This window comes from Mustela lutreola, chromosome 1, assembly GCF_030435805.1.
Source record: "Mustela lutreola isolate mMusLut2 chromosome 1, mMusLut2.pri, whole genome shotgun sequence".
NCBI lineage: Eukaryota > Metazoa > Chordata > Mammalia > Carnivora > Mustelidae > Mustela > Mustela lutreola.
In genome coordinates, this window is record NC_081290.1 from 67,581,833 (window position 1) to 67,605,727 (window position 23,895).

The 23,895-nt window shown below is 42.2% G+C and overlaps 1 protein-coding gene across 1 annotated transcript in view; it reads left to right on the forward strand.

The window, feature by feature from the left end:
- Nucleotides 1-930: 930 nt before the first annotated feature.
- POLN (DNA polymerase nu) overlaps nucleotides 931-23,895 on the forward strand; it is a 160,226-nt gene continuing 137,261 nt past the window's right edge. Inside the window, 3 exon segments of the mRNA XM_059166889.1 lie at nucleotides 931-3,772; nucleotides 4,563-4,676; nucleotides 20,763-20,906. Coding sequence (XP_059022872.1) covers nucleotides 20,768-20,906 — 139 coding nt within the window. The 5' untranslated portion in view covers nucleotides 931-3,772; nucleotides 4,563-4,676; nucleotides 20,763-20,767.

Here is a 23,895-nt window from a genome sequence, read left to right on the forward strand (position 1 = left end):
ATAAATGAGCGACTTTTAAATTCCAAATATTGCTAGAACTTTAAATCTGCCACCTCTTATGGAGCTCAGAAGGGCTCCAGCAGCTGTGCTAAGCACTCTGTGAAATCAGAGCCCGCTGTCCTCACGACAGAAAACTGCGGTTCAGAGCAGGTACGCACCTTCCCCAAGTCATTCCCTGAGTCTGGGGGTGCCTAGGAATGGACCCTAGTCCTCAGGGTAAGCCTTCTGGCCACCAGAATCCATCTCCATATTCTGCCTGGATTATAGGCAGCTCCCCTCAAGGGGAATGCCTGCCTCCATGTCAGCCTTCCTGCCCAAGCTCTTGTTGGCAGGCAGAAGGACCTCAGGTGGTCTTGTTTTCCCCACCCCCAAAGCCTTCAGAATGAATCCCAGGGGACTGCTTTCTCCCCATCTGCTCCTGCACCTTTAATGCTTGCTTCCCACTCTGACCCTTGCTCCCTTCCATCCCCACACACTCACCAGCCTCCCAGCTCCCAGTCCCCTCTCTGACCTGCTGCTATGTGTCTTCCCATCACACTTCTGCTAGGATTAGGGCCCCCAAAATTGGGTGGCAAGGCTCTTTTCATGCCATTTCCTTTCCTCTGTTCCCAGTCCCTAGCTACCCCAGGCCCCCAGTGCAGGCTAACTGCATGAAGATCTTTCCAGAATGTAAATGGGATTATGCCACTTGCCCCTTTAGCTCCCAGTGGCTCTCAGCTGCCTCCTTGTTGCCTTCTGCCTCCTAAGTCTGTCTGGAGGGTCTTCATGAGCCCCTGAGCCCATCAGGCCCCTCACTGCCCCCTTCCTCAGAACCCCTTTACCCCCAAACTCTTCCCATCCCTAGTTGAACTATCTTGGTGAGCCCCTACCCCCAACCTGTTCCTGAGTTTTTACTTTTGTTACATGAATATCAATGTGATGGAAGACAGAATCACTTTCTTCACACCCTCTTCCTTGATGCCCTCTGCATTCTTCTGACTAGGCAGGATTAATAGGGAGAGTGAAAGTGTCACTTTCTTGCTCAGCTAGATGCTGAGAGTCTCTGGCCCTCCTGGCTCCGGGTTCTGCCCTCAAGGCGGCTCTCAGCCCCTCCAGGAGCCAGCTTGCTCCTGCTCTCCCCCAGGCCCGGGAGCCTCTCGGAATCCATCTCTGGCCACCTTTTTGTCACTTTTGTTACTGAGAATGTCACTCCTCTGCCTGGAAAAGCCTCCGACTCCTCTAGTTGTTTGAGAATGGAGCCCTGCCCATACCCAAACCTGCATCTAAAAATAAGTGATCTTTATCATCAGACTTCTATCTAGTATTAGACTATCTAAAAACATATTGTCCAGAACCTAGAATACTTTTTAGTATCAGCAGGAGAAAGAAGATTTCTACAGGAAGGAGATGAGAAAAAGCAATCTGCAAGTCCACCATGGCTCACAGCTGGGCGTGGAGGATGCTGAGGGCCTGGCCTGCCCCCTTCCACCAAGGCTCATCTGTGGGTTCCCTTCATCTTTCGACTCTGTAAGGACCCCACTAAAACCCCGAACGATTTTGATTGGAGCAAAGAAACCTCATCTTGGAAGTAAGTGTGACCGTTTTGCTTCTTCAATCCCAAGTGCAGCCGGAGTACAGGAATGCCCTGATGAGATTTCAAAGCCAGCTTCAGGGGCTTCATGATTAAGCCCACTGTATGTTGTTTGTACTCTGGGAGCTAATAACATCGCGATTTCTACTTTATGTTTTTATGGCTTTATTTATTTATTTTTTGGCCCCACAAACATCTTTCAAAGTAATAATCATGGTCAGCAATTCAAAGTTATATGGAGAATTTGTGGGCCCAGGAAATGACCCAGGAGTTGCACTGAAATGTAGGATTATAGAACACCTTCCTATGCCTTATCCTCCTGTCCCTTACCCTCCTGTCCCACCGGGATCTTTCCAAAAAGCAGCCCTTTCTCCTCTAAGTTCCTCTTCACAGTCTATAAACATCCCCAAGTTCCTCTCATCTGAAAACAAAACAAACCCAAACCCTTCCCCCACCCCCTCCCTAGGGTAATTCTGCTCCTCTCTCTCCCCCAAACTTTGCCGCCTCAGCGAAATGTCCTAAGGCGCTGTCTGAACAGTCTCCACTTCCTGCCAGGCGGCTGGACTCCCCTGGGTGGGGGGAGGCAGGAGTCCCCATCTCTGCCCCCCAGGTCAGTGGCCAAGGGGAGTTCTCCTGGTCCATGGGCTCCAACCTTGCTTCTGAGTTCACCAGTCTCCTCCCCTGGTCCAGTCCCAGCTTGTTTCAGGCGGGATATCAATTTCAATGTTTCCCCCTGTAATCTTTGCCTTTCAGATCATTTTAGGCTTTATTCCCTTTCAGAAGAGAAAATTTAAAAAAAAAATGAAGGATTAATAAGTATCTTCCACTCAAGATGCATCCATGATTTCTGCCTTAGACCGTTTTTTCCCCTCCCCGTAAAAAGATTAAGAAAAATTATTCAGAAAGACTTCTGCCCTTCCATTTTCCCCCGAGACTACTTCGTCTCGTCTCGGACAAGCGACCATCAGGTCATTGGATGCTGGGGGTAGAGAGAACCGACTCGGGGGTAAGGACAGGGCCGGAAGCACGTACATCGGGAGGTCAGTCTGTGTAAGACTGGGGAGGGAAACGACTGGCGGTAGGGATGCAAGTGGCCGCGGCCGCACGCCCAGGGCAGCCCCGCAGGTGTGACCGCTCCGGGCTGTAGGGCATCGGCGAGGTGCGCACGGACTGCGGAGGTGGGGTGCAGGGGTCTCCCCACTCGTGGACTGACCACCCACGTCCTCGGCCTGGGACAGTCCTTGGAAACAGCTTCCCTCTTGATTGACCTTCCACATACACTACCATGTACGTTTCTATATTTTCAACTCTAAGTTGTATTTTGAGGGGCGCCCGGGCGACGCAGCCGGTGGAGCGCATGCCTTCGGCTCGGGTCATGATCCCAACGCCGCCAGATCGAGGCCCGCATCAGGCTCCCTGCTCCGCGGAAAGCGCGCTTCTCTTTCTGTCGCTCCCCATTCCCCATGCTCCTGCTCTCGCTCTCAAATAAATGAATAAACCTTTTTTTTTTTTTTTTTTTTTAAGTTGTGTTTTGAAAAACGGGATGTAGAGAAGTCGGCTTTTGCTTCGAGGCCCGGCGAGAGCTCGTGGATTGCGGGCTTTACAAGACACCGCTCAACGCCGAAGCCGGTAAAGCGAGTCAGGACAGCCCAGCCAGATCCGCCCCAGACGCGACCCGCCAGCTCGGGGTCCCGCAGCGCATCCGCTCCCGGGACCTGCCGGGGGCGCGTTCGTCGTAACCGGTCCTGGCGGCCCCGGGCTGCGGCCGTCCGTCCCTGAAAACGGCCTACTTAGAGAATGCGGGTCTGGGGAACTGGACGGCAGGACCGCGAATCCGCCCGCGCTGAAGCACCGGTCCTGGGACGCCGACCGCCGCAGCACTCCGGGCGCCAAATCCCGACTCGCCCCAAGACCCCCACCCGGGCCTGCGCATCCTGGCCCCGCCCCTGCGGCAGGGAGCCAACCAGCTCGCCCGCAGCGCGGGGCGCTAGGCCGGGGGGCGGGACAGCGCCCTGCTCAACTCCGCCCCATAATCCCTCCCCTCCAGGCCCGCCTCTTCCGACGCCGCGCCTGCGCAGACGGTCAAGCCACGCCCTGCCTCTGCCCCGTCTGCGCGCGCGCGGTGGCAGCGCTCCCGTGAGGCATTGCGAGACGCGGAATGCGGCGGCGGGCTTCTGAGGGACGCGAACGGAGCTTCCAAAGGTGAATGGGCCTCTCCGTTCCGAGGCGTGGGGCTGTGGGAGCGGCGCCGATTTTTCTCTCCAGGCAACCCTGGGGACTCCTTTCAGGCGCGCAGGTACTTGCCCGCGCGGCACAGTCGGGGTCCGCAGGGCTTGGAGCTACGGACGAGGGCGAGGAGTGCGAATGCAAGCGAGAGGTGGGCGTCGGCGGGGAGCGCGGCGCCCGGGAGAGTGAGTGGCCTTCCGGTGGGGGGTCGAGGCGGGGGCGGGGCAGGGTCGCGGGCGGGTCCTCTCGGGCGGGCGCGGGGTTCGAGGGCCGGCGGTCTGGTGCTCTTTGGGCGGGCTGGGCCGCCGGCGGCTGGTCTCGCGCGGCGGGGGCGGGGCCTGGGTGGGGGCGGGGCCGCGGGCGCCGGGGCCTGTGCGGCTGGGGTCTGCGGTTTACCTTTAATGCTGGTATGTGTTACTGACCTGCATCCGTGTCGCACGTGCGTCTGTGCGGCTGGCCACCGTCCGTGGGGCTCCTTTAGGGAGGTCATCGTGGTGGTTCGGCGGGGCGTTGGCTACAGACCCGCAAATGCCCATGTGTTTTTACCACGGGTGCTTAGTTCTCCGGGACTCGTGCCCTGGCGGGTACTTGGTGCTCGGGTTTGGGGTTATTTTGCTTTAGTTTTTTGCTCGGAAGTACAGTTGAGCTACACGGTTGTGTAGTTTTGGGTGCTCGGAATAGCGACCTGATACTTGTGCACCTTGCGAGACGGGTGTCGGCCCTCACCACACAGCGTGACAGTTTTCTTCTTTCGTTGAGTTTTAAGGTCATTGCGAGGGCGGTTCTTCACAGTCTTGAGCCCGCCGTTGGCTGCACTAGCTGGACCGTCTGTGGACATCGGTTCCTGTGCGAATGGCTGGTGCTCACTGAGTCGCCGGAGGTTAGCATCTTGTTGACTCTGCCTCGGGGACGTTACCTATTTGTTTTCTTATTTGGGAACGGCGGGTTGGGGGAAGAGGCTGCGAGCCACAGGCTGGCTTGGACTGTTTTAGACATATTTATTCTGAATTAAAGACTGAATGCATGAACTCATCTGCTCCGTAAGATACAATATCATAGTTTATTTTGTTTATCTTCATCAAACATTTCAGCTATAACTCCCTCTGGGTTAGATGGTTCCCAGATGTTGTCATATTTATCAGTATCGTCCATTTACAAATACAGTTATTTTATTTATGGTCTAATACTTGTTTTTCCTCCCCCAGGAGAAGTCAAATTCTAAAAATATTTTTTCCCTTCTCTATGGACTTAACATAAATTTAATATTGGGGTTTATTTTCTAACTATCAACATAAATCCATATCCATCACAAAGAAATTGGGTATTTAAACCATGAGTTGTGGAAAAGAGTTTGTGGAAACATTAAAAAAAATCAATTATCCTAAAGCTGATACTCTTAATGGGGAAGATTTTGACTGGTTGTTTGAGACTGTTGAAGATGAATCATTTCTGAAGTGGTTTTGTGGGAATGTGAATGAACAGAATGTATTGTCTGAAGAAGAATTGGAAGCTTTTAGCATTCTTCAAAAATCAGGCAAGCCTATCCTAGAAGGAGCAGCATTAGATGAAGTTCTTAAAACCTGTAAGACTTCTGATTTGAAGACATCTGCCCTGGATGACAAAGTGCTAGATAAATTAGAGACTGAGGTTCAGATTCTGCAGAAATTAAAGAACCTAAAAATTCAGCGACGTAATAAATGCCAGTTAATGGCTTCCGTAACAAGCCACAGATCTCTGAGGTTAAATGCTAAAGAAGCAGCAGCCACTAAAAGGCTGAAGCAGAGTCAAGGAATTCTGAATGCTATGAATACTAAGATAAATAGTGAACTTCAGGCGCTTACTGATGGAGTTGCTAAATTGATGATGTTCTTCAGACATTCTAATTTGGATCAAGGGACAAACCCACTGGTGTTTTTATCTCAGTTTTCCTTGGAAAAATATCTAAGCCAGGAAGAGCAAAGCACAGCCGCGTTAACTTTATATACCAAAAAACAGTTCTTTCCCGGTATACACGAAGTAGTTGAAAGTTCAAATGAAGAAAATTTTCAACTGTTAGATATACAAGCACCATCTATTTGTGATAATCAAGAAATCCTTGGAGAGAGACGGCTAGAGATGGCAAGGTTGCAGCTAGCCTACATTTGTGCTCAACATGAGTTAATTCACTTGAAAGCTGGTAATTTAAGCATGAAGTCAAGGATACAGTGGGCAGAGGAGAATCTTCATAGCCTCTCTAGCAAGGTAAACATGAGAAATGAGATTGGATTCCTATAGTAATTATTGCTCATAATGGAAGACGTATTAATATCACAGTACTTTAGGAAGGAAGATGAAACAAGTACATTTGTAACAGAATGTAAGAAATTTAAGTTACATTTTCTTATTTTGTGTTTATTCAGTGCTTAGTTTTGATGTGTGTCAGTGTTTTTTTTTTTTTTTTTAAAGATTTATTTATTTATTTATCTGATAGGGAGAGACACACACAGTGAGAGAGAGAACACAAGCAGGGGGAGTGGGAGTGGGAGAAGCAGGCTTCCTGCCAAGCAGGGAACCCGATGCGGGGCTTGATCCCAGAACCCTGGGATCATGACCTGAGCCGAAGGCAGAAGCTCAATGACTGAGCCACCCAGGTGCCCTGTGTCAGTGTTTCATACAAATAGATATTCGTATCAGTGGAGGGCAAAAATAGTAATTATAACCCCATCGCAGTAGCTAATTTTAAACAAAGCACTTTTTCTGAATTTGAAATTGGTGTTGGTTCAGACTCAGAGGACACTGAAATTCCTCTCTTTCATGATGTTTGGGTAAAGAGCCTTGTTGCTTTGTTATGGGTATTCTGCCTTGTTTGCTCCTTGTTTGGTGCTGCTGAAGTCAGGGACCCAATTCAGTGGACTGAAACCCTGACTTTTTAGTTGAGAATGTACAGATGTAGTGCACATATCCAGCTGGACTCTTGGAAAGCTTGCTGCCTTGGTAATTTAACCCCTAGATAACTGAGTGAAAATATAGCTGAAACTGAATATGAGCACCAAGTTAGTTCATGTAACTGACACAGACTTTAGAATAATGTGTGAAGTTCTGTCACTCTTTACAAGTGCTAAAAATCAACTGACAGACTAGGAGAATAGCTACTGGGATACTTTTTTTTCCTTTTAAAGATTTTATTTATTTATTTGACATATAGGGATCACAAGTAGGCAGAGAGAGACAGAGAAGCAGGCTCCCTGCTGAGCAGAGAGCCCATGCGGGTCTTGATTCCAGAACCATGACCTGAGCCAAAGGCAGAGGCTTTAACCCACTGAGACACCCAGGCACCCGATAGTTTTTGTTTTGAGAGAAACTTAGTGTACATATGCATTTGGTGATTTCTGCGCTACAGGGGGTGTGTTTTGGTAGCCATTACTGTATATATATGGTAGTAATAGTATTAAAACTTAGCAGTTTACTTTTGGCTTAACCTACGCTTTCCCTTTTTTAAGCTGTGATTTTGGCTTTTGTTAACATGAAATTAGTTTTTATTAGCACAATATCTGATAAACTAAAATGGAAGTAAAATTATGTTAAAACTTTCAACTTTATACTTCTTGGTTTAAATGTAATTGCTATTTCTGTGTAGGCTCTTGGCAAAGATAATTTGGATGCTAAAATTTCTAACTTGAAGAGTGAGATTCTGAAACTCGAAGAACAAATCTCTCATATAAAAGATAAAAATTTGCCTGCTGTGGTAAAAGAGAATGCCCAGTTATTGAATATGCCAGTTGTAAAGGGAGATTTTGATCTACAGATTGCTAAACAAGACTGTTATACTGCAAGACAAGAGTTAGTTTTAAATCAATTGATAAAGCAAAAAGCCTCTTTTGAACTTCTACAGTTATCATATGAAATTGAATTGAGAAAGCACTGGGACATATATCGTCAACTTGAAAATTTGGTTCAAGAACTTAGTCAAAGTAATAGGATGCTCCACAAGCGATTAGAAATGCTAACAGATCCATTAGTATCTCAGCAGATAAATCCAAGGAATACCATTGATACCAAGGACTATTCTACTCACAGGTGTGTATCTTTGTTTCTTTAGTCATTTTTTGGTTTTTGTGAAATACTGTAGAGAGTTTGAACTAATACTGTGGAAGTTTAAAACATTTTTCGCTTTCTGTTTTTGGCCCTCTGTACTCTTCTTTCATTTTTCTCACATATGACTCGTTCATTTTGAATATTTTGCTCCCTTTTCCATTCATTTTAAATCTGGGAGTAGCTGTTTTAGAGCTGAGGTGGATGGGTTGGCGGAGTGACTGTACAAGGTTTTACTCACCTTTAGGCACCATTATTTAGATGCCTTATTTGAGATTGAGGCAGGAGTTTTAACTACTGGGAGTTTGAATACAGCTTGGTGTGTTGAATAGAAACACACCAGTATTGCTAGGCAGAGAACTGATTGCATTTAGAGAAGGTGTCAGCAGAGAGAAGAGGGGAAACTGACTTTGTTTTTGGTCAGGTGAATCTGTGAAAATGAATGCTCCCTCCCAGCCTCTTCTGGATGTCAAACCAGTTGATGGTATAGGGATACAAAAATTAGAGGACTAAAGTAGTCAAAGTCCTCAACAATCTGGATCTTACTCCTGATTTTTTTCGAGTTGTAGAGGAAAATCATCTATTCTTTTTGTTTTTAATATTTTATTTGTTTGAGAGGGGGAGAGCAAGCACAAGCAGGGAAAGGGACAGAGGGAGAAGCAGACTCCCTGCTGAGTAGGGACCGGAATGTGGAGCCCAACGTGGGGCTGGATCCCAGGACCCTGGGATCAGAACCTGAGCGGAAGGCAGACACACAATCCCCTGAGCCACCCAGGCGCCCCTCCTTTTTTTTTTTTTTTCTTATTAATGAGGTGAGGGACATGGAAAGGGTGACACTGACATCATGAGTTACGAATAGTTCCCCCTGGACGCCTAGGTGGCTCAGTTGGTTAAGCAGCTGCCTTTGGTTCAGGTCATGATCCCAGTGTCCTGGGATCTAGTCCCACATCGGGCTCCTTGCTCAGCAGGGAGCCTGCTTCTCCCTCTGCCTCTGCTTGCCATTCTGTCTGCCTGTGCTCGCTCTCCCTCTCTCTCTCTGACAAATAAATAAAATCTTAAAAAAAAAAAAAAAAAAGAATAGTTCCCCCTGAAGTTGTGTAGTCACATCCCACAAGAACAAAATCCACAGCCTTGGACTTGAACCAATTTTATGAAGTCTGTTGCAACTTGTTAAAATAATTGAAATAATTTAAAAAATACATATTTTTGAAATTGAAGAAAAAGAACAAACCTTTTTGGTCAGAAATATATAGAAAATTCTGCCTCACATTTTTCCATTTGTTCCAAAGGATTTTCTGCCATTAATGTTTGAAATGTTAAAGTGGCCTAATAGTTCATTAGGAATTTAATTCAACAAATATGGATAAGACTGAAGTAGCAAGTTTACTATTTCTGTAGCTCTTTATTGCTTACTTTTTTTTTACGTTTTATATTTTATTTTTAATTTTTTTCTTTTAAATCCAGTACCATCCTAGAATGATAGGTATGTGACGTGAAAAATTTAGTGTCAGATGTTGACCTGACCCAGGTATCAAAAGACAGCCGAAATCAGACCTGGGTCTTCTGTTTCAACTTCATTGCTATTTCTGTTATATCACACTTATGTTCTGTGAAAAGTGTTTTTTTGGGTGGTATTTCTGAAACATACTTTGTTTGAAATAGGGTAATGGCAATTAAAAGTAAAAAAATATATTTAAAATTTGGGAGATGAGAAAGTGGGAAGCAGGTAACAGTAATTACAATGTGTATTTCTGTAATGAGATAGTATTTTCTTTTTCTTTTTCTTTTTTTTTTAAGATTTTATGTTTTGACAGAGATCACAAGTAGGCAGAGAGGCAGGCCGAGAGAGAGAGAGAGAGAGAGAGAGAGAGAAAAGCAGGACCCTTGCTGAGCAGAGAGCCCAATGCAGGACTCGATCCCAGGACCCTGAGATCATGACATGAGCTGAAGGCAGAGGCTTAACCCACTGAGCCACCCAGGGGCCCAGTATTTTATTTTTCTTAAAGATGTTATTTATTTGAGAGAGAGCATGATAGGGACAGAGAGAGGAGGAAGCAGACTCCCCGCTGAGCAGGGAGCCCGATGCAGAACTGAATCCTGGGATCATGACCTGAGTGGAAGGCAGAAGCTTAACTGACTGAGCTACCCAGGTGCCCTGTAATGAGAGAGTATTTTAGCTGGAATGTTTTTGGTTGTTTGATTTAGCAGTAGACAGATTAATTTTTTTCCAGGTTAATATTTTTAATCTGTTACATATCCACAAAGATACCCAGTACTCAATATAAAGATTATAATTTTGAAAATTGTACTGATTTGAGAATTTTCTCCTATAATTTTTATTTTCAAATTTTAGGCTTTATCAACTTTTAGAAGGAGAGAATAAGAAAAAAGAATTATTTATAACCCATGGAAACCTGGAGGAAGTGGCTGAGAAATTAAAAAAGGATGTTTCTTTAGTACAAGATCAGTTGGCAGTTTCTGCTCAAGAACATTGTTTCTTTCTGTCCAAACTGAATAATGATGTGGACATGCTTTGTGACACCTTATATCAAGGAGGAAATCAGCTTTTGCTTAGTGATCAGGTGGGTACTCACCATTGTAACCGAAGATGCTGTAAGAAAAAAAATATGCTTGTTGTAAAAGATGCTAAAGACAACGTTAACTTGAGGAAAATACTACCCCAGATCCTGTTGCCCTACTATAAAACTTATTTTTTTATATCCTATTGTTTGTTCACATATAAATATATTTTTCAGATTATTTTGATCAATGTACATAGAATTTTTTTTTTTTTTTTAAAGATTTTATTTATTTATTTGAGAGAGAGACAGTGAGAGAGAGCATGAGCAAGGAGAAGGTCAGAGAGAGAAGCAGACTCTCCATGGAGCTGGGAGCCCGATGCGGGACTCGATCCCGGGACTCCAGGATCATGACCTGAGCCGAAGGCAGTCGTCCAACCAACTGAGCCACCCAGGCGTCCCTGTACATAGAATTTTTAAGAAGAAATTTTACGGGGCGCCTGGGTGGCTCAGTGGGTTAAAGCTTCTGCCTTTGGCTCAGGTCATGATCCCAGGGTCCTGGGATCGAGCCCCGCTCTCTGCTCAGCAGAGAGCCTGCTTCCCTTCCTCTCTCTACCTGCTTCTCTGCCTACTTGTGGTCTCTGTCTGTCAAATAAATAAATAAAATCTTTAAAAAAAAATTTTTTTTTTTTACAATTTCAGACTTAAAAGGTTACATAATGTTTACACTAAAAATTTAAAGAAAAAATCAAACCACCCCTGTATTTTACCTGTCTCAACAATTAGAGGGCTTTTACCTTTGAAATGCTCTGTGACAGCTTGCTTCTCCTAATAGCATTTCTCTTCCTTCATCAAGGAGAACTACATCTAATTATATCATTTGCTTGCTTTTGTTTATACTTTTATTGCATATATATATTCTTAGATTGTATATATATATATATATTTTTTTTTTTTTAAGATTTTATTTATTTATTTGACAGAGAGAGATCACAAGTAGGCAGAGAGGCAGGCAGAGAGAGAGAGAGGAGGAAGCAGGCTCCCTGCCAAGCAGAGAGCCCGATGCGGGACTCGATCCCAGGACCCTGAGATCATGACCTGAGCCGAAGGCAGCGGCTTAACCCACTGAGCCACCCAGGCGCCCAGATTGTATATATATTTTTAAATTCTGTTTATTTGAAAGAGAGCATGAGCGTGTGCATGAGTGGGGAGAGGGGTAGAGGGACAAGCAGACTCCCCACTGAGCAGGGAGCTTGGATGTGGGATGTGATCCCAGGATCCTGGGTTCATGACCTGAGCCGAAGTCAGGCACTTAACTAACTGAGCCACCAGGTGCCCTGCTAGACTGTATATTGTTTAGTTTTAGATGTTTTTGAAGTTTATGTATGTGGTTTCTTATATCTATTATTTACTAAGATGCTGAGTTTCATCCATGTTGCCATATGTAAAGCTCTAGTTCATTTATAGTTTTTTGTTGTTGTTGTTTTAATCTATTTATTTATTTGAGAGGGAGTGCACATGTGCACGGGGAAGGGTCAGAGGGAGAGAATCTAAAGCAGACTCCCTGCTGAGCTTGGTTGGGCTCCATCTCACAATCCATGAGATCAGTGTCTAGACTCTTAACCAGCTGAGCCACCCAGGCACCCCTGTAGTTTTCTCTTTTATATAGTTAGTATTCCATTTTATGAAATCTGACAGTTTAATTATCTATGTTGACAGACATCTAAGTTATTTTCAGTTTTTGCTATTGTAGATTGTATTGCTGAAGATGACCTTCCTAGGTGTCTCCCAGCTGCACACGTGTGCACACGTGCACACTCACATTTTTTTCCATATAAGCAAATTGTCCCAGCGCCATTTATTGAGGTGTACAATAAAAATAAAATCCTTCTCTTTCTGGTGAAAAGAGCTGCTTGTGGAATAAAAGATTCTTAAGTGTTTTTTGCCTTCCTATCCTTGCGTTAGACACTATGGGCAGGGCCAGTTAAGTCTAAGAGTCTTTGGAGGACCCAGGTGATTCCTGTCTGGCATGTATTTCTATCCAGGAGCTCTTCCACTTCTGGACCATTCTGGTCTCATGATTGTTGGTGTACTGTGAGTCCTTGGCTTATTATGAAGGAGGTCTCCCATTTGATGTTCCATGTTCTGTAGACCTTGGACTGATTTTTCTCCCACTCATCTTGTGAATCTCAAGAATCGTAGGTTCTGGGACGCCTGGGTGGCTCAGTGGGTTAAGCCACTGCCTTCGGCTCGGGTCATAATCCCAGGGTCATGGTATCAAGTCCCATATCGGGCTCCTTGCTCAGCAGGGAGCCTGCTTCTCTTGCTGCCTCTGCCTGCTTGTGTGTACTTGCTTGCGTGCGCTCTCTCTCTCTCTCTCTCTCTCTGGCAAATAAATAAAATCTTTAAAAAAAGAAAAAAAAAAAAAGAATCGTAGGTTCTGATTTTCCAAGATTGGCAGTTGCCCTAGAGTGAAGCTACTCCTAGACTTGTCTTAGCAATGTGGGATGTTTTATGGACTTAGAGCTCCTTTTCTTGTCTTGTTATTCTTCATTGATTTTAGGAAGCTTTTGTTTTGTTAATTTTAAAAAATATTTCATTTAGCCTTTTACATTTTTCTTTTTTTTTTTTTTAAAGAAGTTTTATTTATTTATTAGACACAGAGATCATAAGTAGGCAGAGAGGCGGGAGGTGGGGAGGCAGGCTCCCTACTGAGCAGAGAGCCCGATGCAGGCCTTGATCCAAGGACTCTTGAGATAATGACCTGACCTGAAGGAAGAGGCTTAACCTACTGAGCCACCCAGGTGCCCTTTCACTTTTTTCTCATGGGAGGATTTGGATAACTTGCCCGCCTTTCCTTGGAACAGGAATGCTTGTGTTTAATTTTTTAAAATAAGGTTTTTATTGTGAAATACAGAAAATGTAAAATTATAGCTTTAACCATTTTTTAAAAAAAGATTTTATTTATTCACTTGACAGAGAGAGATTACAAGTAGGCAGAGAGGCAGGCAGAGAGAGAGGAGGAAGCAGGCTCCCTGCTGAGCAGAGAGCCGGATATGGGGCTGGATCCCAGGACCCTGAGATCATGACCTGAGCCAAAGGCAGAGGCTTATCCCACTGAGCCACCCAGGTGCCCCAGCTTTAACCATTTTTAAGTGTACAGTTCGGGGGCATTAAGTACAAAAGTACATACACAATTCAGGGGCATTATGTACAAAAGTACATTCACATATTGCACAACCATGACCACTGTGCGTTTTCATAGCTTTTTCATCATCCCAAATAGAAACATTAAACAGTAACTTTTCTCTCCTTCCTCCCCAGCCTTGATAACTTCTATTCTACTTTCTGTCTCAGTGAATTTCCCTACTCTAGATCCTAATTGTATGATTAAGTTTTATCCATGTTTTAGCATGTGTCAGAATTTTATTCCTTTTTTATGGCTCAGTAATACCCGATTGTTTGCATATAGTACATTTTGTTTATCTGTTTGTCTATTGATGGTCACTTGGGTTGTTTCCACATTTTGGCTGTTGTGAGTCCTTGAGTATATCCCTAGGAGTGTAATTGCTGGATCATTTGGTAATTCTGTATTTTATTTTGTGAGGAACTACCTAACTTACACAGCAGCTGTGTATCTAAGTTTAAAATTGTGGTGAATTATTATCCTGGTGGTTTGAATTACAGTGAATTGAACCATTTAGTATTACATAATGATCTTCTCTATTCTTAACTGCGCTTTTTGTCTTACCATTCTTTTATTACTAATATTTCTATGCCATCTTTTTTTGGTTAGTATTTGAAGGTATAAGATTTTCACCTTTATTTACACATCTTTTTTATTCTTCCTTTTTACTTAGAATTATGAAATAAACATTTTCCCTCTGAATAATTTTAATTACTAATATTATAGTAATTTTTGTAACCAGTCCACTGTTGAGTATTTTTTGGTAGTTTTCATTTTTTTGTTTGCTCTTGAATGCTATCACATATATCTTGTGTATATAGCTTTTTGTTGTTGAATCCTTAATTTGGATGAATTCTTGGAAGTAGGATGATTGAGTTTCTAAGGTATGTACTTTTTTTTGGGCATTTGTTGCGGACGTATTGCTTTTCCGAGGGGTCACACCTATTTTCCTTGTTACCAGCACTGTTTAAATGTCTACTAGAGACCATCGATCATATGGTATGCCATCATTTTTATGAATTGCTTAAAAAAAAAACCTTTCTGTTAAATAGGCATGATACGTTTTTAAAGATTTTATTTATTTATTTATTATTTTATTATTATTTTTTTAAAGATTTTATTTATTTGACAGGGATCACAAGTAGGCAGAGAGGCAGGCGGAGAGAGAGAGGAGAAAGCAGGTTCTCCGCTGAGCAGAGAGCCCGATGTGGGGCTCGATCCCAGGACCCTGGGATCATGACCTGAGCCGAAGGCAGAGGCTTTAACACACTGAGCCACCCAGGCGCCCCAAAGATTTTATTTATTTATTAGAACACACGAGAGCTAGAGAGAGCACAAGCAGGGGAAGGGGTAGAGGGAGGAGCAGGCTCCCCACTGAGCAGGGAGTCAGATGTAGCAATCGATCCTAGGGATCACAACCTGAGCTGAAGGCAGTCACTTAACCATCTGAGCCACCTAGGCATTCCCACACAATACTTTGTTATTGAGAATTTTTATTGAATACTTACTAGAAGATATCTTTTAGGTGTGGATAGATTTTTATCGTATCACTCTTGAATGTACACATTAAATGAAATATACACAGTTAAAATGGTTAGGGTGTTTCAAAGCTTCACACTTAACATGCAGTTCTTCTATGATATTTTTGGACTCAAAGTAGTTGTCTTTATTTTTCTATGCTATTCATTGAGAATATTGGTGTTAGCAGAAAAACTAATAATCCAATTTAAAAATTCTTTTAAAAATTCTTGAATAGAGCTTTCTCCAAAGAAGACATACAGACAGTCAACAGGTATCTGGATAGTTGCTCAGTGTCACCCATCATCAGAAAAATGCACATCAAAACTGCAATGAGGTATCACGTTATACCTGTTAAGAGTGGCTAATAGTAAAAAAGCAAAATTGGGGCACCTGGGTGGCTTAGTCGCTTAAGTGTCTGACACTTGGTTTTAGTGCAGGTCCTGGGTCCTGGGACTGCATCCAGCTGCTTGAGGTTTTGCTCCCTCTGCCCTTCCCTAGCTCACCAGCTTATCCATGTGTATGCACTTTGTCTTTCTCAAATAAATCTTAAAAAAAAAAAAAAAAAGGCAAAATCAAAAAGTGTTGGTGAAAATGTGGAGAAATTAGAACCCTTGTACACTACTGGTAGCAGTCCAAAATGGTGCAGCCGCTGTGGAAAACAGTATGGAGTTTTCTCAAAAAAATTAATGATCCCTATGATCCAGGAATTGCACTTCTGGGTATTTAAACAGAAGAACTGAAATCAGGATCTTGAAGAATTATTAACATTCCTACATTCATTGTAATTATTCCTAATAGCCAGGTTATGGAAACAACTTAAATATCTACCAGTGGAGGAATGGATAAAGAAGATGTGATATATACACACAAAGTACTATTCAGCCTTAATAAATAGAAATCCTGTAATATGCGACAATATGGATGAACCTTGAGGAAATTATGCTGAATGAAATAAACCAGTCACAAGGACAAATAATGCATGATTCCAGTTACAGAGATATCTTAAATAGTCAAACTCAACAGAGGCAGAGGGTAGAACGATGGGATTGGAGGGGGAAATGGGTTGTTAACCAACAGATACAAAGCGTCAATTATGGAAGGTGCATGCATGCTCTAAAAAGTTGTGCCTGTAGTTAGCAGTACTGTTGTACTCTTATAAATCTGTTAAGGGGGAGATCTCATGTTAAATGTTTTTATCAAAATGATTTTTTTTAGTGTTGATGATAAAACATTTCTTACGAGTGGCTAATAATTACATGATGCTCTCGATTATAAATTGCTATGGGTTTCAGATATTTTAAAATGTGAAAGATTGCATCCTAGAATCACTAAAGTATGGTGATTCACTATAATCTTATTGAGAGTCATCATTTAATGTTTTTCTCTAACCCAGTAAAATATAAAAATGTCTTCTGTATAAATTTTAATTTTCACTTTCATTATTAATGAGGGATATTTTTCAGTATCTATAGGAATATTATTTTAGCAACTATTAAGATCTTTAGTAGTGAAACTGAAGGTGAGATTGTAGTTTCTCATTCAAGTTTACCAAGTTTTTCTTCAAGGGAACCAACCACTTAATGTAAATATTACTTGATTTTGTTAAAGTGTAATTGCTCTCTGAAACTGGCATTTATGACTGGTGTAAAGCAGTCGTTCTTGGATTTGTTTATTAGAATCACCAGGGAGCCTGTTGGAGTTTGAGTAATTTAGTGTGGCGTGGGGTGCAGGCATTTGTATTCATAACAAATATCCCAGGTGATCCCCATGCTCGTGGACCACGGTGAGAAGATGCAAAAGGTTGAGATAGAGCTTTAGATTTTCTCTTTGGTGATAGTGGCTGGAAATTTACAGAAGTTGAATACATGATTAGAAAGCCATGGAAACTTGTTAATAAATAGCTTTTGGTGTTAGGAAGTGAGGCTGTATGTTAAATGTAAAGGGTCTGGCATGTCTAGGTTCTTTTTCTTCTTCTTCTTCTTTTTTTTTTTTTTTTTAAGATTTTATTTATTTATTTGACAGACAGAGATCACAAGTAGGCAGAGAGGCAGGCAGAGAGAGAGGAGGAAGCAGGCTCCCTGCTGAGCAGAGAGCCCGATGCGGGACTCGATCCCAGGACCCTGAGATCATGACCTGAGCCGAAGGTAGCGGCTTAACCCACTGAGCCACCCAGGCGCCCCTCTTTTTCTTCTTCTTATTATTTTTTTAAGATTTAGGGGTGCGTGGGTGTCTCATTCAGTTAAACATCTGTCTGCCTTTGGCTCAGGTCATGATCTTGGGGTCCGGGATTGAGTCCCACATCTGGCTTCCTGCTCAGTGGGGAATCTGCTTTTCCCCTCTTCCTCTTTCTCTGCCCCCTGCTTGTGCTCTCTCTTTTTCTCTCTCTCAAATAAATTAATATTAAAAAAATAGAAGATTTTGTTTACTCATTTGAGTTAGAGAGAGAGAGCATGAGCATAGGGGAGAGGCAGAGGGAGAGGGAGAAGCAGGCTCACTGCTGAGCCAGGAGTCTGCCAGGGGGTTAGATTCTAGGACCTAGAGATTATGACCTAAGCTGAAGGCAGATGCTTAACCATCTGAGTTACCCAGGCACCCCTTTTTTTTTGTTTGTTTTAAAGATTTTATTTATTTGAGAGAGTGAGAGAGAGAGGACAGCAAGCAGGAGTTGGGACAGATGGAGAGGGAAAAGCAGTGGCGTGTTTAAGTTCTTAAGGAGGAGAATTACATGGCAAGTTGGGGTTGTTGAATGTTACATGTAATTCTATCTTCTGTAACACTGTGAAAAAAAGAAAAATGGGGATTTCTGTTGAGGTGATTCTTTTATCGGTAATTGCTTCAGTTCAAGACTTTCTCAGCACCACTTTTATCTAGCATAGACCAAGATTAGGCTAAAACAAGGTGCAGTCGATTAAGTGGAGTATAAACTCCATGAAGGAGATGGTGTTCTTCTATCAGTAGTCTCTCAAACAGTGCTTGGCACATGGTAGACTTCTGGTAATAGGCTGAATGCATGAATATGCACTACAGTGTACGTATCAGGGACTCTTCCGGGAGGAACAGTTTGCTTTGAATCCCTTAAAATTACCTATGGAAAGCTGTTGCAATTGATTTTACATAGAATTTATATTAAACTTGTGGATTTTTAGGGGCACTTGGATGGCTCAGTTGTTAGGCCCTGCCTTTGGCTCAGGTTATGAACCTGGGGTCCTAGGATCCAGTCCCACATTGGGCTCCCTGCTTGGTGGGGAGCCTACTTCTCCCACTTCCCCTGCTTGTGTTCCCTCTCTCGCTGTGTCTCTTTCTGTCAAATAAAAATCTTTAAAAAACCCTTTTAATTGAAGTTCATTTGTCATTAAAATCATGGGAGAAGCGGATGCCCTGCTGAGCAGGGAACCAGACTCAGGGCTCCATCCTAGGACCCTGAGATGAGATACGTCCTGAGCCAATAAAGACTGAGCCACCCAGGTGCCCCTATTGTTTGGATTCTTTGCCTGTAAATTACATTTTAAATTTATAATTGCTATTACAAATAGAGCTTTTATAGTAAAAGCATTTTTATTTTCTTTTTAGGAGTTAACAGAGCAGTTTCATCAAGTTGAGTCCCAACTGAATAAGCTAAATCATCTTCTTACTGATATTCTTGCTGATGTGAAGACAAAGAGAAAAATTCTGGCATCTAATAAACTGCATCAAATGGAAAGAGAATTATATGTATATTTTTTAAAAGATGAAGATTATCTGAAAGATATTGTGGAGAATTTAGAAAACCAGTCAAAGATTAAGGCTGTTGGTCTTCAAGATTGAAAATTACTAAGAACTGAATCTTTACTAAATATGCTATGTTTTAATGTTTTATATATTAGGAAAATAGATCTAATAAACCCTACCAATATTTTAAATTTGAGGGCAATGGAATATTTCATTTAATTCAAGTATCACATTGGTTTGTTTTTTTCTGTGTATAGTATGTTCAAAGTACCAGTGCCTTCTATGAATTGAACATTTGCTTGGTGGCATGGAGTTCTGGTAACTTTCTACTTACAGGGAAAGAATATTATTATATAATGTAAATATTTCTTAATAGAAATAGTTCTCTCTCTCCTTTATTATTTTTTTAGAAATAGGAATTTTCTACTGTTAAATATTTTAAACCTTTGTAGAACTTAGAATCAGCATTGTTAAACCTATGGACCTTAATATATGGAATAGCCAAGTCCCCTTGTATTTGGTTATAAAGTAAAACTCAGCCACTGAAATTGTAATTCCTGTAATTCTCTGCTGTAGACTTTGAATTTGAGACTCTCTGCTCCTGTTTGTGCCCCAAAGAATGTCAGGTGTCCTTTGACCATTGTTCATTTTAGTAGCTGGGTCCTGGGGGCTCAGAATTTCTACAGGACAGATCTTAATAGTACTTGGAGTTCCATGTGACTTACTCATTTTGAAAATACCATACAAGTGGTTTCTTGGAGGATGTATAATGCTATTTTAATCAGTTTCTCTGGAGTGAAAATACTTAAGTCTTAGATTGTTTAGTTGGGATACAAATATATTATTTGGACAATTAGAAATTATTTTGAGTAGTATGAAATCATTTGAAGTAGCTTATTTATCCATTATAATATCAAATGCTTCTTGAGTACTTGATGTATATGTGGCCTGTGATACATACAATATAAGATTTATAGAGGAACAAGAAGCTAGAGTATTACCTTCAAGAATATTCCTAAAAAAAAAAAAAAGAATATTCCTGCTCCAGAATATATTGCCTTTTTAATATGGAATGCCAGTCTAAAAGCTATGCATTTTAGGTGGTATTTGTGGAATTCTTTAATTATATCCATCAGAATATGGGTATATTTAGGTGACAGATAAGTCTTGATAATTTTTATAATCTTGAACAAAAATATCTTGCCAATTATAGTATTTTTACATTATTTAAAAATTTATATTTATTAAATCTAAATATGCATGAAAAATTTATAACATTTTGTCTAAGATTTTGGTATTAGCTCCTCATGGGCGACTCGTTCCTTTTTAAATTTTTTTCCTATTCTACAGTGGAATAGAGAATTTATTTCAATTTTTTCTTTTCTCCAGTAATGTGGAAAAATATGTCACCTGGTTTCCTGGCTCATGAAACAGCAAATTCTGTTCAGATTTGTGCCAGAGAGGATAGATGTATGACCAGCTACTTGATGATTTGTACTGTCTCTTCCAGACCTTTACTGGCTCAGCCCAGGGGCCAGTAGAGTAGTATGCACAAGATGATGTCAGGTTGTGTGTCTATCAGATAAATTACCTAAGTCCATTAAATATTTTTATTTAATTAAATTTGATTAAAAATTAAAATAATTTTTCTGTAATTAGATTTGTATATTTGAAGATCATAATAGCCATTGGTTTCAGAACTCAGGAAGTAACATGAATAGGTTGCTTGCTTCAAAATTGTTTGACTAGAAAATGTATTCTTTGTTCCCTGTTTACCAGGATATTCCAGGTGAGCTTCTGTCTTGCTGCATTCTTACTTTTGTATCATTGATTATGGAGGCAACTGCTACCTATTTTCTGTGGTCATTATTAGAGTAATTTGTATGAGTGCCTCTGGCTGTAATGTGCTGCTTACTTTGAAGTCTCAAAATTAATATGTGGATGTTTATCTTATGTTTAGGATTTATGAAAATGGAAAATTATAAGGCATTTGTAGGCTTTGATCTCTGTGAGATACCACTCTCCAGTGTTGCACAGAAGATCATGTCTGCTATGCATTCAGGTGATTTAGTGGAGTCTCAGAATTGGAGAGAGAATGAAAAGAGTGAGTAATTTTCTAATCATCTTTCTATCTTTTGTTACCTTGAATGTTAATTGTTTCTTAAGATTTGAAAAGGAAACAGCAGAATTGTTCTCAGGAACCTTCTATTGTGTAGGGAGGTTTTTGCTACAGACAAGTGGAGCCTGGGTCTTGGTTTATTCTCATTCTGTTATGACTGAGCATCTCACTAGAGTGCACATTCTCTTGGCCCTTACTGCTTTAAAATGGAAACACTGTCTTCCTTATCCCAGACATTCCTGTCAGACATTTCCTAAGAATCCGAGTCAGCTATTTCAGTAACCTCAGAAGAGCTAGGCTCTTTCACAGTGTCCCTTGCTTCGGCCCTAGGCTCTTGGGTCATTGATGCACATGGACGTAGTACTCCCTTGCTGTGTGTGGCAGATGGGAGAAGGGGGTTTGACCGTGTGTCTCTCTTACACTGCCCGAGAGCTATGAGCTCTCAGGTGTGTGTGTTTATGATGTCACATAGCAGTGGCGTGGGCGCACAAGTGTCACTGAGACTTTTGGAACACCAGTTCTTTGTTTTACTTGCAAAGCAGTTTGTTGTTGCTTGTGTCTTAATATTTAAGTCTGGGCCAATAATTTGTCATTTCTTTTCTGCATAGTAAGTTATACGTGAGATATAATTGAGTGTGACAAAGTCATTGAGAGCATTGACAAATAAGTGCAAAAGCTGTGTAAGTGTAGTTTCTTTTTTTTTTTTTTTTAATATTTTATTTATTTATTTGATAGAGAACACAAGTAGGCAGAGAGGCAGGCAGAGAGAGAGAGAGAGAAGCAGGCTCTGCACTGAGCAGAGAGCCCGATGCGGGGCTCGATTCCAGGGTCCTGGGATCATGACCTGGGCCGAAGGCAGAGGCTTTAACCTGCTGAGCCACCCAGGCGCCCCAGTTTCTTGATTAAGATATAGTAGCACCAAACTTTGCGATCTGTTCGTATTCAGGCATCTGTTGTTCATGAGTCTCAAAATAGAAAGTCATTGGTAAATGAAGTGCTAGGAAGTTTTGGATATGGACCACATACCTAGCAGTTGATAATGTTTTGGGGGATGGGGGTGTGGGTAGCAAAGAAGATAAATATTTATAAACATCGAAGAGTTTTTTCCTTTATTCTGTATACTTTTGTAAAATAGCAGTGTGCACTTGACAGAGGTGGAAATGTACTTTCCTTTAAAAACTGATAGGAATAAAAAAGAAATAGTGATAGCAATAATGAAATGCCTCTGGTAGCGTAAGTGTGAGTCTCACTTGAGAAAGATTTAGGGCCGTTAGCCCATCTTGTGAACTCTCTTGTGATGCTCTTCAAATACCCTATAAAATGTAGTTTTCACAAATTTATTGAGAGGTGATGGGGAAAAGATACTATTTTTCTTTTAAGTGTTACTGGATTTGGAAAAATCGCATACATTTCACAAAGATTCTGTATTGTCTGTTGCTGAACAACGCTGTTACTACAAACTTAGTGACATAAAAGAAGGCATATTTGTTATCTCCCAGTTTTTGTGGGTCAGGAGCCTGGGCATAACTTGGCTCCATCCTCTGCTGGGCTAGAATGCGGACATACCTGCAAAAGCTCAGATCTTATCTGAAGCCCAAATGGGAGGCATTTGCTTCCAGTTCACAAGGTTGTTGGCAGATTTAGATCCTTGTAGGCTCCTGGGCTGAGAGCCTCGGTTCTCCCCAGCTCTTCACTTTAGTAACCCACCCTCCATTCCTTTCCACGTGGTTCCCCTGAGGCTCAGCTTTACTGATAGCAGCTTGCTTTTTCTCTGGTGAGACTACATCACAGTCTTCTGCAATGTGATTGTGAACTTCTGTCACAGGTGCTGTACTGTGTGTGTGATGAGTAAGCCAGAAATCCCACCTGCACTCAAGGGTGTGAGTACTAGGAGGCAGGGGTTGTGGGACCACCCTGGAATCCGTTTGCTACAGACTTCTCACCAGTTTTAGTTCTTACTTAATGTGGATTTAGTTAAGTTGGGTTGCTGGTGGATTGTTGATGCATGATGCTGGACCTGAGATTTAGTTGCTTCCTGGACTCTAGTCACACACTGAGCTGTGATTGTGTCACACCCTTATCTCTTTTTAAATTTAATTTAACTTTATTTATTTGAAAGACAGAGATAGTGACAGAGATAGCGAGAGAGCACGAGCAGGGAGGAGCTGGAGGAACAGGCTCCCCGCTGAGCAGGGAGCCCAACATGATGGGCTTGGTTCCAGGGCTTCGGGGACCATGACCTGAGCTGAAGGCAGATGCTCAGCCCACTGAACCACCCAGGCACCCCGACCCTTACCTCTTAAAAGGAGAATACTGTAAATCCGCATTTCATTTTTAAAGCCCATTTTGTACTAAATAAATATAAAAATCGAATTCATAAATCAGTGAGAGTAACTACAGATATTTGTTATTACAAACAAGTAAAACCAAACATTAGTGTTATATGTCACTTCAGGGTTTACATGTCTTACGTGCTGGGCTGAGGAATGTCAAGATGCACACCCAATAAGGGTTGGATTGTGTACGTCTTCTTAGTTATTTGTCAGAGAGAGAGGCAGGCAGACTGGCAGGGAGAGGCAGAGGGAGAAGTAGGCTCCCTGCCGAGCAAAGAGCCTGACTCAGGACTCTATCCCAGGACGCCGGGACCACAACCCAAGCTGAAGGCAGCCGCCCCGACTGAGCCACCCAGGTGTCCCAGAGTGATCTTTATTTAAAACCCCTATGCTATGGGGCACCTGGGTGGCTCAGTCATTTAAGTCATTTAGGTTGAAAGCTCAGTCTGCTTTCAACTCGGGTCATGATCCCTGGGTCCTGGGATCTGACCCCATGTGGGCTCCCTGCTCGGCGGGAAGCCTGCTTCTCCCTCTCTCTCAGCTTGTGTTCCCTCTCTCGCTGTTTCTCTGTCAAATAAATAAAATCTTTTATGAATACATACATACTTACCTGTTCTCTGCTGTGAAAACACAAAATATGC